At 43.2% G+C, this 15,060-nt stretch overlaps 1 protein-coding gene across 1 annotated transcript in view; it reads right to left on the bottom strand.

The window, feature by feature from the left end:
- The window catches only part of mcm9 (minichromosome maintenance 9 homologous recombination repair factor), a 40,253-nt gene extending 25,627 nt beyond the window's left edge, over positions 1 to 14,626 (bottom strand). Inside the window, exons 1-5 of the mRNA XM_078394936.1 lie at positions 14,335 to 14,626; positions 6,540 to 6,854; positions 3,530 to 3,846; positions 2,178 to 2,259; positions 380 to 580 (exon numbers count right to left, since the gene is read on the bottom strand). Of these exons, the coding sequence (XP_078251062.1) occupies positions 380 to 580; positions 2,178 to 2,259; positions 3,530 to 3,846; positions 6,540 to 6,849 (910 nt within the window). The 5' untranslated portion in view covers positions 6,850 to 6,854; positions 14,335 to 14,626. The remainder of the gene's footprint in view (positions 1 to 379; positions 581 to 2,177; positions 2,260 to 3,529; positions 3,847 to 6,539; positions 6,855 to 14,334) is intronic.
- Positions 14,627 to 15,060: the final 434 nt, after the last annotated feature.

Raw genomic sequence — 15,060 nt, 5'->3', positions numbered from 1 at the left:
GCCACAGAAGGTAGTTGAGGCCAGTTCATTGGCTATATTTAAGAGGGAGTTAGATGTGGCCCTTGTGGCTAAAGGGATCAGGGGATATGGAGAGAAGGCAGGTACAGGATACTGAGTTGGATGATCAGCAATGATCATATTGAATGGCGGTGGTGCAGGCTCGAAGGGCCGAATGGCCTACTCCTGCACCTATTTTCTATGTTTTCTATGTTTCTAGTGAGGAATTAGGTTGCTCTGTGAGCCTGCATACTCAATGAGTTGAAAATACCTTTTCTATATTGTAACAAAATATTATTGCACAACTTAGTAAAATCTAGTTATGATGTGTTACCTGAAAAATCTACTGACGTGATTTAATCAATTGCATGTGGTGCAGTACCTGCTAGAGGATCAGCCTTGTGACTCTCCCAGAATTCTTCAAATTCTTTTTGGATATCCTCATCAATAACAACTCCAGATGATTGTTCATTGTTCACTTCGAGATTATTGGCTTTCAGGACAAGTTCTAGATCACAACGGGTATCTTGAGTAAAAGGTTTCCACCTCTGCATGACCATACCATAAAGAGTAACATCATCACCTGTGATTCAAATACAAATATGCATGTTACTTTAGTTTAGAGGTACAGCGCGGAAACAGGCCCATCGAGTCCATGCCGACCAACCGCATATTAATGCTACCCTACACACACTAGGGACAATTTTACATTTATATCAAGCCAATTAACCTATAAACCTGCACATCTTTGGAGTGTGGGAGGAAACCGAAGATCTTGGAGAAAACCCATGCGGTCACAGGGAGAACTCTGTACAGACAGCACCCGTAGTCGGGATCGAACCCGGGTCTTCGGCGCCGCAAGCGCTGTAAGGCAGCAACTCTACCGCTGTATCTCCGTGCCGCTTCTAAGCATTTGATTATTGTTCATTTTTAGGAGCAGAGAAGTGAATAAACTATTTGCCAACACAGTCAGACTCCAATAGATTCTGATAGTTCAGAAAACAATGATTTGACATAAGGCTCATTCAAGCTCAAAGTTCACCAGGACCCTGTTCCCCAGGCTCCCTCTCTTCACCGGTTTAAGTGCAAAACTTGATTAGAATTCTACAGGGCACAGGTGAGTAGTTTTATTTTAGAAAGCATACACTAGCATTAGAAATAAATCTGAACCGATTCACAGGCTACTTCCCTGGATGTTAGTTGTTTTATCACCGATGGTGCCAATGTTCTACTAAATTATGTCCACATTCTTTGGAGCTCAGAAGAACAAAGATGATCCTACTGAAACATACAAAATCCTGATTCGGTAAAAAATCATCCTCTGACTGTGTCCTAACTTACAAAATCCTGATGGGACAGTTAGAAATTTCCACTGGAAAATCCCAAGCGAGGAAAAATAGTCACAAGATTAAGAGGCAATAATTTAATGCATAGATACACGAGAACTACTTCTCGCAGGTAGGTGTTGAATGTCTGGAATTCTCTACCTGAAGGGCTGACAAGGCTAGATCAGAGGAAGTGGAGTCTGTTTCCGTGCTGTATTACATTACAATTTATTGTTAATGTACATGTTGCATCATCATCATGATTTACGGCACTCACAATAAGGTTTCTGCACCTTCATCCAACCCATGAATTAAATATTTACCCTTTTCTCAGATGTGATCACATGATGGAGAAAGAATTTCCAGTGCAGATCAGGAATGACATTTTTCCTTAAATTAATTTATTCTAATAAGACATTTTGCACACCTCCCATCTACCCATTCAGATGAACACTTCACATGATGCACCAGTTAAAAAACTGTAATTATATAACCATCCAAGTTTCCCTTTAAGCTAAAAGTTTAATATAAATATTGAACAATGTTTTTCTAAATTCTTCTCGCTCCAATTAGAAACAAGTGTAGTATAGTGGAGGCTCAATTTATAGTGCAGTCTCCGAAAGTCATGAAAAAAACCCTTTTCAGAAAGTAACAGTAGTTTTAAATTAAAATATTAGAGAATTCTTGCTCAGGGTGAAATTGTAATGCCATCCATTCCTAAGAGTAGTTGGTTAAGGCTTTAATTGTGAGAAGGATCATTTTCAGATTGTACCTATAGAGTCTGCACTCTGGAGGGCTTCAAACTCTAAAGGGCGTGTTAAAATTGTGCCACACAACTTAACCAGTAAATCTTACCTGATTTGCAGGTGTCCACCAGATCATCTTCTAGTACAACCAACAACGATCGAGGTATACTTCCCACAGACAGCCTCTGAACCTGTTATTGAAACAGGAAAGATACGCAAGGATTAATACAATAGCTCTAAAACTAAAAACGGAAAAAGAAAGTGTACTATTAGCAAAAATATACAAGATAACGTTTCAAAAGTATACGACGACTAGAAAGATCCCAAATGACTCAATTTTGGTGACAACACAATTGGGTATTCTATGTTGACTTGTGGCAGGAAGCAGATGAACTCAAAATCTGTCAGCCCATTTAAAACATTTTGAATGGGTTAGTATGTGGAGAAATTACAATATAATTACAATATAATATAACTTTAAGGCTTGCATGATATGGTAATGCAAGGTTTCTAAGCTAACTACTTTCTGAACATCAGCTGGTGACTTCTCTCAAACTAGGATCTTGGTCTGCCTCACATCACCAAGCCAGCTTTTTCCCCTCATCTCTATTGTCCACTGTTACTATGCAGTCAGATAGTTGGGCTGGGCTGCTCTCTGGTCTGCTGCAGCCTGCATTAAGGTGTAGCAGGTGAGCGTTCAGCACCAGCTGGGGATGAATGCACCACCTACCAAAAACCCTTGACATTATCATTTAAATGATAAAATTTCATAAAAACTGAATCAAGAAAAATGGTAATGCAAAGTACTGGAATTCATATCTCAGCCCAAGCTCATTCGACCCTACAAATAATTGGTTTCATATTCAGATATTAAAGGATACTGATACCAACATAAACCATTTTGATGGAAGAGAATTAATCTAAAACGTTAACTGTATTTTTCTCTCCACAAACGCTGCTGTTCTGCTGCGTATGTCCCAAAGTTTCTGGTTTTAATCTGAGATATAGAGTCATTTTGTTTTGCAATAAATTATTAGGCTTGATTAGTATGGGTGTCAGGGGTTAGGAGGGAAAGATAGATCAGCCATGATTGAATGGTGGAGTAGACTTGATGAGCCGAATTACATATTTCTGCTCCTATCACTTTTGACCTTATGACTGCACCTTGTAGCCCAAAATGCTTAAAAAAGGAAATGCAGATGCTGGTTTACAAAAAAAGACACACAGTGCCGAAGTGACTCAGCGGGTCAGGCAGTACCTCTGAAGAACATAGATAGGTGACGTTCTGGGTCGGGACACTTAATTACAAACATCATCTATCCGCGTTCTCCAGAGATGATACCTGACCCGCTGAGTTACACCAGCACTGTCTTTTTTTTTTGTCAACCATAAATGCTTGTTATATGAAAATGAAGAGCTTTAATGTTAACAGAAATGTTAAAAATTGTTTTTTTACAATACCTGTTCTTGAATTTTGATTTCTTGATAGTCTCTACAACTTGAACAAGAAGATGAGGCGCCAGAAAGACGTGAAAATTTGATCGAGTTACAACCTTCTGGATTGGGGCAGGATGTGGGGCGGCAGAAGGCATAATGCTGCTCAAAGTCTGGGGTTACAGTGAAAACATGCCTGCATTTGTTACACATGTACTCATGCTCATATTCCAGCACCTTCACCATTCCTGTGCGGATTACCGTGCCAACAATTGAAAGAAAATGGCCCACATCCCTAGTCTTTGGAATACGATCCCTCGTCAATTCAGGACACAGTGGCAATCCTGTTAGAAACAGTAACATTTAAGCAAATCAATTCACACTTGCCCAAATAACCAAATTTATTTTCTTCAATGAAGGATAAAAATTGACAATGGTAGCTGACCAAATCTACACCAATTTTTTTGAATAGCAGGTCAAGATTTTTTATGTCCACTTCAGAAATATAGGCTAAAGAGATTAATGTAGTTTAAAAAAAAAGGCTATGTGCATCTTTGTTGGTACCAGTACCATTAGAGCTGCCAGCATTACTTCTGGGTCAGAACATAAGATAAAGGTACCAGGATACTTACTTTACAATGGATTTCTAGATGTTGCCATTACATCCAGGTGTAAAACAATTAGAAACATAGAAAAATAGGTGCAGGATTAGGCCATTCGGCCGTTCGAGCCAGCACCGCCATTCAGTATGATCATGGCTGATCATCTAAAATCAGTACCCCGTTTCTGCTTTACCCCCCATATTCCTTTAGCCCTAAGAGCTAAATCTAACTCCCTCTTGAAAACATCCAGTGAATTGTTCTCCACTGCCTTCTGTGGCAGAGAATTCCACAGATTCACAACTCTCTGGGAGAAAAAGTTTTTCATCTCAGTCCTAAATGGCCTACCCGTTATTCTTAAACTGTGACCCCTGGTTCTGGACTCCCCCAACATCGGGAACATTTTTTCTACATCTAGCGTGTCTAATCCTTTAAGAATTTTATATGTTTCTCTCAGATTTCCTATCATCCTTCTAAATTCCAGTGAATACAAGTCCAGTCGACCCATTCTTTCATCATATGTCAGTCCCTCCATCCTGAGAATTAACCTGGTGAACCTACGCTGCACTCCCTCAATAGCAATAATGTCCTTCCTCAAATTAGGAGACCAAAATTGCACACAATACTCCAGGTGCGGTCTCACCGGGGCTCTGTACAACTGCAGTAGGACCTCCTTGATCCTAAACTCAAATCGCCTGCAATTTTTTAGATTTTTTTTAGATTTAGAGATACAGCGCAGAAACAGGCCCTTCGGCCCACCGGGTCCACGCCGCCCAGCCATCCCCGCACACTAACACTATCCTACACCCACCAGGGACAATTTTTACATTTGCTCAGCCAATTAACCTACCTGTACGTCTTTGGAGTGTGGGAGGAAACCGAAGATCTCGGAGAAAACCCACGCAGGTCACGGGGAGAACGTACAAACTCCGTACAGACGGCGCCCGTAATCAGGATCGAACCTGAGTCTCCGGCGCTGCATTCGCTGTAAGGCAGCAACTCTACCGCTGCGCCACCGTGCCGCCACGAAGAAGGCCAACATGCCATTACCTTTCTTCACTGCCTGCTGTACCTGCATGCTTACTTTCAATGACTGAGGTACAAGCATACCCAGGTCTCGTTGCACCTCCCCTTTTCCTAATCTGATACCATTCAGATAATAATCTGCCTTCCTGTTCTTGCCACCAAAGTGGATAACCTCACATTTATCCACATTATACTGCATCTGCCATGCATCTGCCCACTCACCCAACCTATCCAAGTCACCCTGCAGCCTCATAGCATCCTCCTCGCTGTTCACATTGCCACCCAGCTTTGTGTCATCCGCAAACTTGGAGATGTCACATTTAATTCCCTCGTTCTATTTGGTGTCTTTATCCAAGTTCTGAACCGGAAGTATGCTGTCTGCTACATTGGTACCAACGAGAATATGGAACCCGTTCAACTCCTCTCGTCATTATTGGGAAGAAGGTTTAGCAGCAGAAAATAATTTTTAAAAACAACAAACGAACACATGCATCTACCTTGCAGCAAAACTGACTACTTAGATGAGCTACAGTTCCTGGATTCAAATTGAAATTACACAAGAAACAGAAAATGAAACTTCAAGTAATAAAAGTCAGCGAACAGTATTGCTGAGTGATCATTATTTAATGTCTGCTGGAGATGTGTTTCTCAGTGATTGGTGCTAAGCTGGCGCAGACCAATAAACGAGTTCACCAATAAACTAAAGAAGTTACCAAAAACTGTGCCACGGACAGACCTCGACTGCTTTGAGAAATATGGACATTCAATTGCTGACCTTGTGGGTTTCTGCTGGGGGCTCTGCTTTCCTCCAAAAATGTAATAACAGATTAATTAACCTGTACATGTGCGGCACGGTGGCGCAGCGGTAGAGTTGCTGCCTTACAGCGAATGCAGCGCCGGAGACTCAGGTCCGATCCTGACTACGGGTGCTGTACTGTACGGAGTTTGTACGTTCGCCCCGTGACCTGCGTGGGTTTTCTCCGATATCTTTGGTTTCTTCCCACACTCCAAAGACATGCAGGTTTGTAGGTTAATTGGCTGGCCAAATGTTTTAAAAATTTTTTTTTTAATTGTCCCTAGTGGGTGTAGGATGGTGTTAATGTGCGGGGATCGCTGGGCGGCGCGGACCCGGTGGGCCGAAGGCCCTTTCTGCGCTGTATCTCTAAATCTAAAATCTTAATTACCGAAGCGTAGGCATGTGACAGAAGAACTGAAAGGACATTAGATGGACATGTGAGAAAGAATAGATTTAAGGAGTGCAGGGAAAGAAGAAAAGGGGAAGTGGGATTAATGAGGCCTGCAGAGAGCTAGTATGGAGTCATTGGGCCTAATAGCATCCTTGTGTCATAACTAAGACAGAAAGATTACATGCCTTGCATTTAGAAACATAGAAGCATAGCCTTGCATTTCACCTGAAATCCTCGTGTGAAGGTTTTGTTTCATGACCAATTCATGTGGTTCTGCAAAAGACTGCAGAATGGTCGTGGCAGCTCTGTGTAATGCATTGTCAAATATTGGAAATAATTCGTTCGGAAATGCACTCAAGTACTCGCCAATCTCCATGCTGATTTCGAACAGTGTGATGGCATTCACCGTGATCGGATAATGAGCACTTTGATCTGGTTTCTGCAGAATCTGGGCGATATCATTTTTGTGGAATTCTCCAACATAGGATTCAAAGACTTGTCCGATTAAAGCCACTTGCTCTGTATTCAGACGCATACTTCCTGTTTGGAAAACAAAAACAAAAATTACATTTATCCAATAGCAGGTAGCAAATGTTACTGCACCAATAGAATCAGCATATTTGGGAATAATATGAAAGCTTGCAAATGATTATTTAAAATAATTTAAGAAACTGTTACTGCACCAAATGCAAGCTGATATTGACATTTAGTCTTAAACTAGCTGCTGTGGACCCATTGGGTCCAAACCTCTTCTGCATTGGTGTAGCACCCTCCCCTCCCCCACTCCATCCCCCCTCAACCCCCTTATCTCCCCCTCCCCCCCTCAACCCCCTTATCTCCCCCTCCCCCCCTCACCCATTCCATCCCCCTTCAACCCCCCCTTATTCTCCCCTCCTCCCTTCCCATCACCCGCGGATCCGGCAGCCATGCCGTGAAGCGAGCTGCAGCTCGCTATGGGTCGCTGCCGTTTGCATCATCTCGAAGTCGAAGTATCGTACGTCGAAGCATTGTAAGCCGGGGAGCATCTGTATTAGATCAATGGGCCACAACTGCGCACGCGCAGACCCGTTGGATTCCCATTGTGATGTCGAACACGGAGGTATTACTGCGCAGGCGCGACTGGCGTGCAGGGCAAGTAGAAAAGGGGTTTATTAAAATTTTTAAAGTGATTTTTAAAGTTTAAAAAGTGAATAACTTTTAAAATATAACAACCATTTGAACCGCAGGTCAATGGTAAGGTGGGCCTAAAATTGTTGCGCTATCGTGTACTATTTTGGCTGTATTTCGGGAACAAATATATCCACAAACCCACATACAAGTAGATCCATAAATCCACATTGTAGTGGCAACTTCAGTCCTTCCCATAGCAGTCCTCTCCGTTTGCCACCACTTCATGGAGGAGTGGAGTGAACGATGTTGACTCAAACCAACAACAGAGAGATCTTCACGACTTTCAGTGTAATTAGTCGTTTATTGAAGTAGTGATACAAACAGATTTGTATTTCTCCCATCATAAGCCTGGTAAGAACTGTATCTCGCCATAGCTTCTCTGCATCTGACGCCTCATGTTTCCGCCTCCTCAGATAGTACCTAGTTCTGGCTCCTCCCAGTACGTTATGCCCATATATGCCCATTATGTCCAAATAATAATAATAATAATAATAATAATAATATATTCCTTTATTCATCCCACACCGGGGAAATTTAGTGTCACAGCAACAAAGCGGATAGCAAGAGATCATTCATTATAAATAAACGATACATAAATTGTCATCAGTTTTCTGTGTGTTCTTAGCTGTTATTGTTGACTCGTCTGCTGGGAGCAGTGCTGGTTGTGCAGTCTCACAGTAGCGGGAAGGAAGGACCTCCTATATCTCTCCTTCACGCAGTTGGGGTGAAGGAGTCTGTCACTGAAGGAGCTACTCAGTGCAGTGACAGTGTCCTGCATGGGGTGGGAGTCGTTGTCCAGCAGCGATGTTAGCTTTGCCATCATCCTCCTATCTCCCACCACCTGCACTGAGTCGAGAGGGCAACCCAGGACAGAGCTGGCCTTCCTGACCAGCTTGTCGAGTCTCTTCCCTTCCGCCGCTGAGATGCTGCTGCTCCAGCAGACCACTCCATAGAAAATGGCCGATGCAACCACTGTGTTGTAGAAGGTCCTTAGGAGTGCCCCCTGCACTCCAAAGGACCTGAGTCTCCTTAGCAGATAAAGTCTGCTCTGGCCCTTTCTGTATAGCGCATCGGTGTTTTCAGTCCAGTCCAGTTTATTGTTGAGGTAGACACCCAGGTACTTATAAGAATCCACCCTCTCGATGTCCATTCCCTGAATGTTCACCGGTGTCGGGGGGACCTGGCTGTGCCTGCGGAAATCTACCACCATCTCCCTGGTTTTGCCCACGTTGATCCGGAGGCAGTTCCGCTGGCAGTAGTCCACAAACTCCTTGATCAGTTATTAGTTCTTATAAGCCCTGTCCTCGTCGCCCGTGATTCAACTCACAACCCCCAAGTGCCCAAAAATAATACAGCAAGATACAAAATAATATAATATGCTCGGACAGCTAATAAACACAAATGGCTCCTACACATATATATACAAGATGAGAGTTTTAGTAATATATAGATTATAGTAATATATAGCCGGGCGTGGACCCGTTGGTAACTCCCGATGGGTCCAAACCTCTCATGTGGGCCCAGCAACCCTCCATTGGGTCCAAACCTCTCCTGCAGGCCCGGCAACCCTTCCCCATCTGACGACCCGTGGACCCGTTGCCAGCCGGGGGCAGGTGAGGGAGGAGAGGAAAGGGGAAAGGGAGCCACTCACCCCGGCCCCGGGTAGCCATCAGCTGGAGAGCTCTCCTCACCTTTAGGTGGTCCTAAAATTGTTGCGCTATCGTGTACCGTTTTGGCTGTATTTCGGGTACATACAAATATGCAATGATATATATATATATATATATATATATATACGAATATATATACAAGATGAGAGTTTTAGTCATATATAATCTAGTCATATAATAGATTATTGGCATAGGATCTAAATTCGGCAACTCCTTAGCCAACACAAGAGCTGCAATACTACAAAATTACATCTCAGTACAACCTTTTCCAATGGAAAAATAAGAATGAAAAATCAATTCTGAATCTTCAGTAACCTTCGAGAATCAGGAGGGTCTTGTCCTGCAGTAAAGCTTTACTAGCTAATCAGAGTTCTGCATATATAATTTTAAATGCATAGTTACCAGTAAAATAATGCAGTGTTTTCCCTATCTCATTAAATGAAATGCTGCTGCTTGAAGTTCCAATGGGCCATAGCACAATCATACAGTGCCCTCCATAATGTTTGGGACAAAGACCCATCATTTATTTATTTGCCTCTGTACTCCACAATTTGAGATTTGTAACAGAAAAAAATCACATGTGGTTATAGTGCACATTGTCAGATTTTATTAAAGGGTATTTTTATGCATTTTGGTTTTACCATGTAGAAATTACAGCTGTGTTTATACATAGTTCCCTCATTTCAGGGCACCATAATGTTTGAGACACATGGCTTCACAAGCGTTTGTACTTGCTCAGGTGTGTTTAACTGTCTCCTTATTGCAGATATAAGAGAGCTGTCAGCACCGAGTCTTTCCTCCAGTCTTTCCATCACCTTTGGAAACCTTTATTGCTGTTTATCAACACGAGGACCAAGGTTGTGCAAAGAAAGTCAAAGAAGCCATTATGTGACTAAGAAACAAGAATAAAACTGTTAGAGACATTAGCCAAACCTTAGGCTTACCAAAATCAACTGTATGGAACATCATTAAGAAGAAAGAGAACACTAGTGAACTTACTAATCGCAAAGGGACTGGCAGGCCTAGGAAGACCTCCACAGCTGATCACAGAAGAATTCTCTCCATAATAAAGAAAAATTCCCAAACACCTGTCCGACAGATCAGAAATACTCTTCAGGAGTCAGGTGCGGATTTGTCAATGACCACTATCCGCAGAAGACTTCATGAATAGAAATACAGAGGCTACACTGCAAGATGCAAACCACTGGTTAGCTGCAAAAATAGGATGGCCAGGCTACAGTTTGCCAAGAAGTACTTAAACGAGCAACCACAGTTCTAGAAAATGGTCTTGTGGACAGATGAGACGAAGATTACCTTATATCAGAGTGATGGCAAGAGCAAAGTATGGAGGAAAGAAGGAACTGTCCAAGATCCAAATCCATACCTCATCTGTGAAACACGGTGGTGGGGGTGTTATGGCCTGGGCATGTATAGCTGCTGAAGGTATTGGCTCACTTATCTTCATTGATGATACAACTGCTGATAGTAGTGGCATAATGAATTCTGAAGAGTATAGATACATCCTATCTACTCAAGTTCAAACAAATGCCTCAACACTCATTGGCCGGCGGTTCATTCTACAGCCAGACAATGAGCCCAAACATACTGCTAAAGCAACAAAGGAGTTTTTCAATGCTAAAAAGTGGTCAATTCTTGAGTGGCCAAGTCAATCACCCAATCACCAAACCTGGCAGAGCATCACCAGAGAAGACACCCAGCAACTGGTGATGTTCATGAATCGCAGACTTCAAGCAGTCATTGCATGCAAAAGATATGCAACAAAATACTAAACATGTCTACTTTCATTTACATGACATTGCTGTGTCCCAAACATTATGGTGCCCTGAAATGGGGGGACTATGAAAAACACTGCTGTAATTTCTACATGGTGAAACCAAAATGTATAAAAATGGCCTATATTAAAATCTGAAAATGTGCACTTTTGCCACTTGTGATTTTTTCTATTACAAATCTCAAATTGTGGAGTACAGAGGCAAATAAATAAATGATGGGTCTTTGTCCCAAACATTATGGAGACCACTGTAAATGCCATTTACATAATTGCATGTCTTAAGAAAGTAATTTAACACAAGATAGTTCATGGAGCCATTCTGGTTGGCATGCCCACTGGAAACACCATTAAAATTACCCAAACTGATTTGAATTGAACCTCTGAGACAGATCACATTTAACCAGTTGCTCACTGGTTCCATCACCCCTCCCCCATAAATGGCTAATGTCATCATAGATTATTTTAAGGAATGGGGGCTATTCCTGGTTAACAACAACTAGGGCTGCTAATGTGGCAAGTATACATCAGCCAAAACATTATGACCACTGACAGGTGAAGTGAATAACATTGGTTATCTTGTTACAATGGCACCTGTCAAGGGATGGGATATATTAGGCAGCAAGTGAACAGTCAGTTCTTGAAGTTGATGTGTTGGATGCAGGAGAAATGGGCAAAAGTAAAGGCCTGAGCGACTTTGACAAGGGCCAAATTGTTATGGCCAGATGACTGAGTCAGAGCATCTCTGAAACGGCAAGGCTTGTGGGGTGCTCCCGGTCAGCAGTGGTGAGTACCTGCCGACAGTGGTCCAAGGAGGGACAAACCACAAACTGGCGACAGGGTGTTGGGCACCCAAGGCTCATCGATATGCGAGGGCAACGAAGGCTATCCTGTCTGATCCGAACCGACTGTGGGAAGATGACAAGCCGGTGGAGGGAGTGCGATGCTCTGGGCAATGTTCTGCTGGGAAACCCTGGGTCCGGCCATTCATGTGGACGTCAATTTGACACGTATCACCTACCTAAACATCGTTGCAGACCAGGTACACCCCTTCATGGCAATGGGATTCCCTGATGGCAGTGGCCTCTATCAGCAGGATAATGTGCCCTGCCACACTGCACACATTTTTGGGAATAGTTTAAGGAACATGATGAGCTTTTCACTGTGTTGCCCTGCCCTCCAAATTCTCCAGATCTCAATCCGATTGAGCATCTGTGGGGTGTGCTGGATCGACAAGTCCGATCCATGGTGGCTCCACCTCGCAACTTACAGGACTTGAAGGATCTGCTGCTAATGTTTTGGTGCCAGATACCACAGGACACCTTCAGGAGTCTTGTAGAGTCCATGCCTCGGCGGGTCGGCGCTGTTTTGGCGCCACACAGAGGACCAACAGCATATTAGGCAGATGGTGATAATGTTTTGGCTGATCGGTGTATATGTTCTTCACGTTCTTGTGAACTTTCTAATCAAGTACATCCCACATTTTGAACCACTGTGGTTGTTTGTACAACAACCGTATTAAAGTCCATGGTGAAAGGCCATGTCTAATGGGTGCTGTCGAGGAATAATGACTCATAATAATAAAAATCCACGTTAATAAACTAAATTCATGGCATCTTGTGAACTGCAGTCTGTCATCAAAAATGACTAATGTCAGATTAACATAACACCGACATCCTTAGCATCTAGTCACAACTCCAGTCTTGCAGCACGGGATAGAGTCTAAATGTTTTTGCTGAGTTGTTAAAAAAATAAGTGCAGATGAAATGTCTTCTCTAGATCATGAGAATCAGGCAAAAAATGTGTAATATATGTCTCACTCCATCAATAAACCTAAGCACACTTTCCACTAAACCCACCATTTCAAGTTCTGAAACAAATTTGCTATTAATCTGTTCAACTGAAATAACAAAAAGCCATATTTTCATAAAAAACCCAATCAGATTAATTTTCCTGAACTCTGTTCATTTCCAGATAAATTTGCACCACAACATAAGGTGTCATTTCTACTTCCATTTGCATTTGTGACACTGGAACATTCTACATAAAGCAATATAGCATAGGAACAGGCCCTTTGGTCCACAAGGCCTGTGCCGAACATGATGCCAAGTTAAACAAATGCAAGGCATCCAAGCTTGGTGACCCTGGTGCTGGTCTCAGAAGTGGATCAATCATTCATTACAATCGCTCCACTCTTTTAAACCCCCTACTCCAACAGATATCTGCAAACTGTGGACGGCTTGATTGTAATCATTTATAGTCTTTCCGCTGACTGGATAGCACGTAACAAAAAAAAACTTTTCACTCTACCTCTGTACACATGACAATAAACTAAACTGAAAGTAAGCATGCAGGTACAGTAGGCAGTGAAGAAAGCTAATGGCATGTTAGCCTTTATTGTGAGAGGATTTGAGTTTAGGAGCAAGGAGGCCCTACTGCATTTGTACAGGGCCCTGGTGAGACCGTACCTGGAGTATTGTGTGCAATTTTGGTCTCCTAATTTGAGGAAGGACATTCTTACTATTGAGGGAGTGCAGAGTAGATTCATCAGGTTAATTCCCAGGATGGCGGGACTGAGATATGAAAGAATGGGTCGACTGGGTTTGTATTCACTGGAATTTAGAAGAATGAGAGGGGATCTTATACAAACATATAAAATTCTTAAAGGATTGGACAGGCCAGATGCAGGAAAAATGATCCTGATGTTGGGGGAGTCCAGAACCAGGGGTCACAGTTTAAGAATAAGGTTTAGGCCATTTAGGACTGAGATGAGGAAAAACTTTTTCACCCAGAGAGTTGTGAATCTGTGGAATTCTCTGCCACAGAAGGTGGTGGAGGTCAATTCACTGGATGTATTCAAGAGAGAGTTAGATCTAGCTCTTAGGGCTAAAGGAATCAAGGGATATGGGGAAAAAGCAGGAACGGTCTAATGATTGTGGATGATCAGCCATGATCAAATTGAATGGTGGTGCTGGCTCAAAGGGCCGAATGGCCTGCATCTATTTTTCTATGTTTCTAAACTAAAATCAAAATAAAAGTGCTGGAGTTGCACAGTGGGTCAGGCAGCCTCTCAGGTGAACATGGATAGGCGATGTTTCCGGTCAGAAATGTCCCAACTCAACATTACCTTGCCATCATCTCCAGAGATGCTGCCTGACCTGCTGAGTTGCACCAGAACTATGTATATTTTTCTAATCCAGCAAATGCAGTCTCTTGTCTCCATTAAACTAACCATATATGCCTGCACACAATGCATATCTGCCCATTCCTTGCGTAGCCATGTGGCTGTCCAAAGCCTCTTAAACACCACTATCCCATCTGCCTCACCCACACCCTTTATGCAAAAAAAAAACCTTTTCCCCACATCTCCTTTAAACGTTGCCACTCTCACCTTAAAGCTATGCCCTCTGGTCCCAGTGTAATGCAATCGTTTGCTCCAAGGCCTCATGTGACGCCCTTGATTGCACCCAGGTACCTCTGCAATGCAAGGGCAGACTGCGCTGACGTCATCACCCGATGGCGTCACCACTCACAGAGTGGTCGAGATGACGCGCAGGGACCCGGAGTAACAGAGCCCGATGACATCATAGCAGGGGGAACTCCAGATCCTGCAGATGCTCCAATCCTGAGCAAAAACCGGAGCACCGGCGGCCGCGAGACCCGGTGCACAGTAACAAGTAACGGTCGCGTCACAACGAGGGAAACCCCCAGCGGCCTCGGACTCGGTGGACCGCGTCACAATGAGGGGAACCCCCCAGCGGCCGCGGGACCAGGTGGACAGTAACAAGAAGCGGCCCGCGTCACAATGAGAGCAACCCCCAGCCGCCGTTCGCATCTCCCGCCAGCCGCGCCGCCCAAGAGAGCGCGGCGGAGCCCGGAAGAAATACCATAGCTACTGCTTCATCTCTTTTGTAGTAACATGCGATATTCAACTGAAAAAAAATTGTACATTATTTTTTAAATTATTTTATTCTTAATTGGTGGATATTGTGTTTCTACAATACTCCAATCAAGAGATGATGTTTGCATTCCCTACCTTCTCCACCCCTCACCCGTGCAATGGTCGTTCCCAGCTTTGCAGTTTCAGCGCGGGTTCAATAAAGCGCGGGTTCAATAA

This window comes from Rhinoraja longicauda, unplaced genomic scaffold (assembly GCF_053455715.1).
Source record: "Rhinoraja longicauda isolate Sanriku21f unplaced genomic scaffold, sRhiLon1.1 Scf000114, whole genome shotgun sequence".
Taxonomy (NCBI): Eukaryota; Metazoa; Chordata; class Chondrichthyes; order Rajiformes; family Arhynchobatidae; genus Rhinoraja; species Rhinoraja longicauda.
Note: the sequence above shows the minus strand (reverse complement) of the source record. Positions and strands in the feature narration are given on the sequence as shown.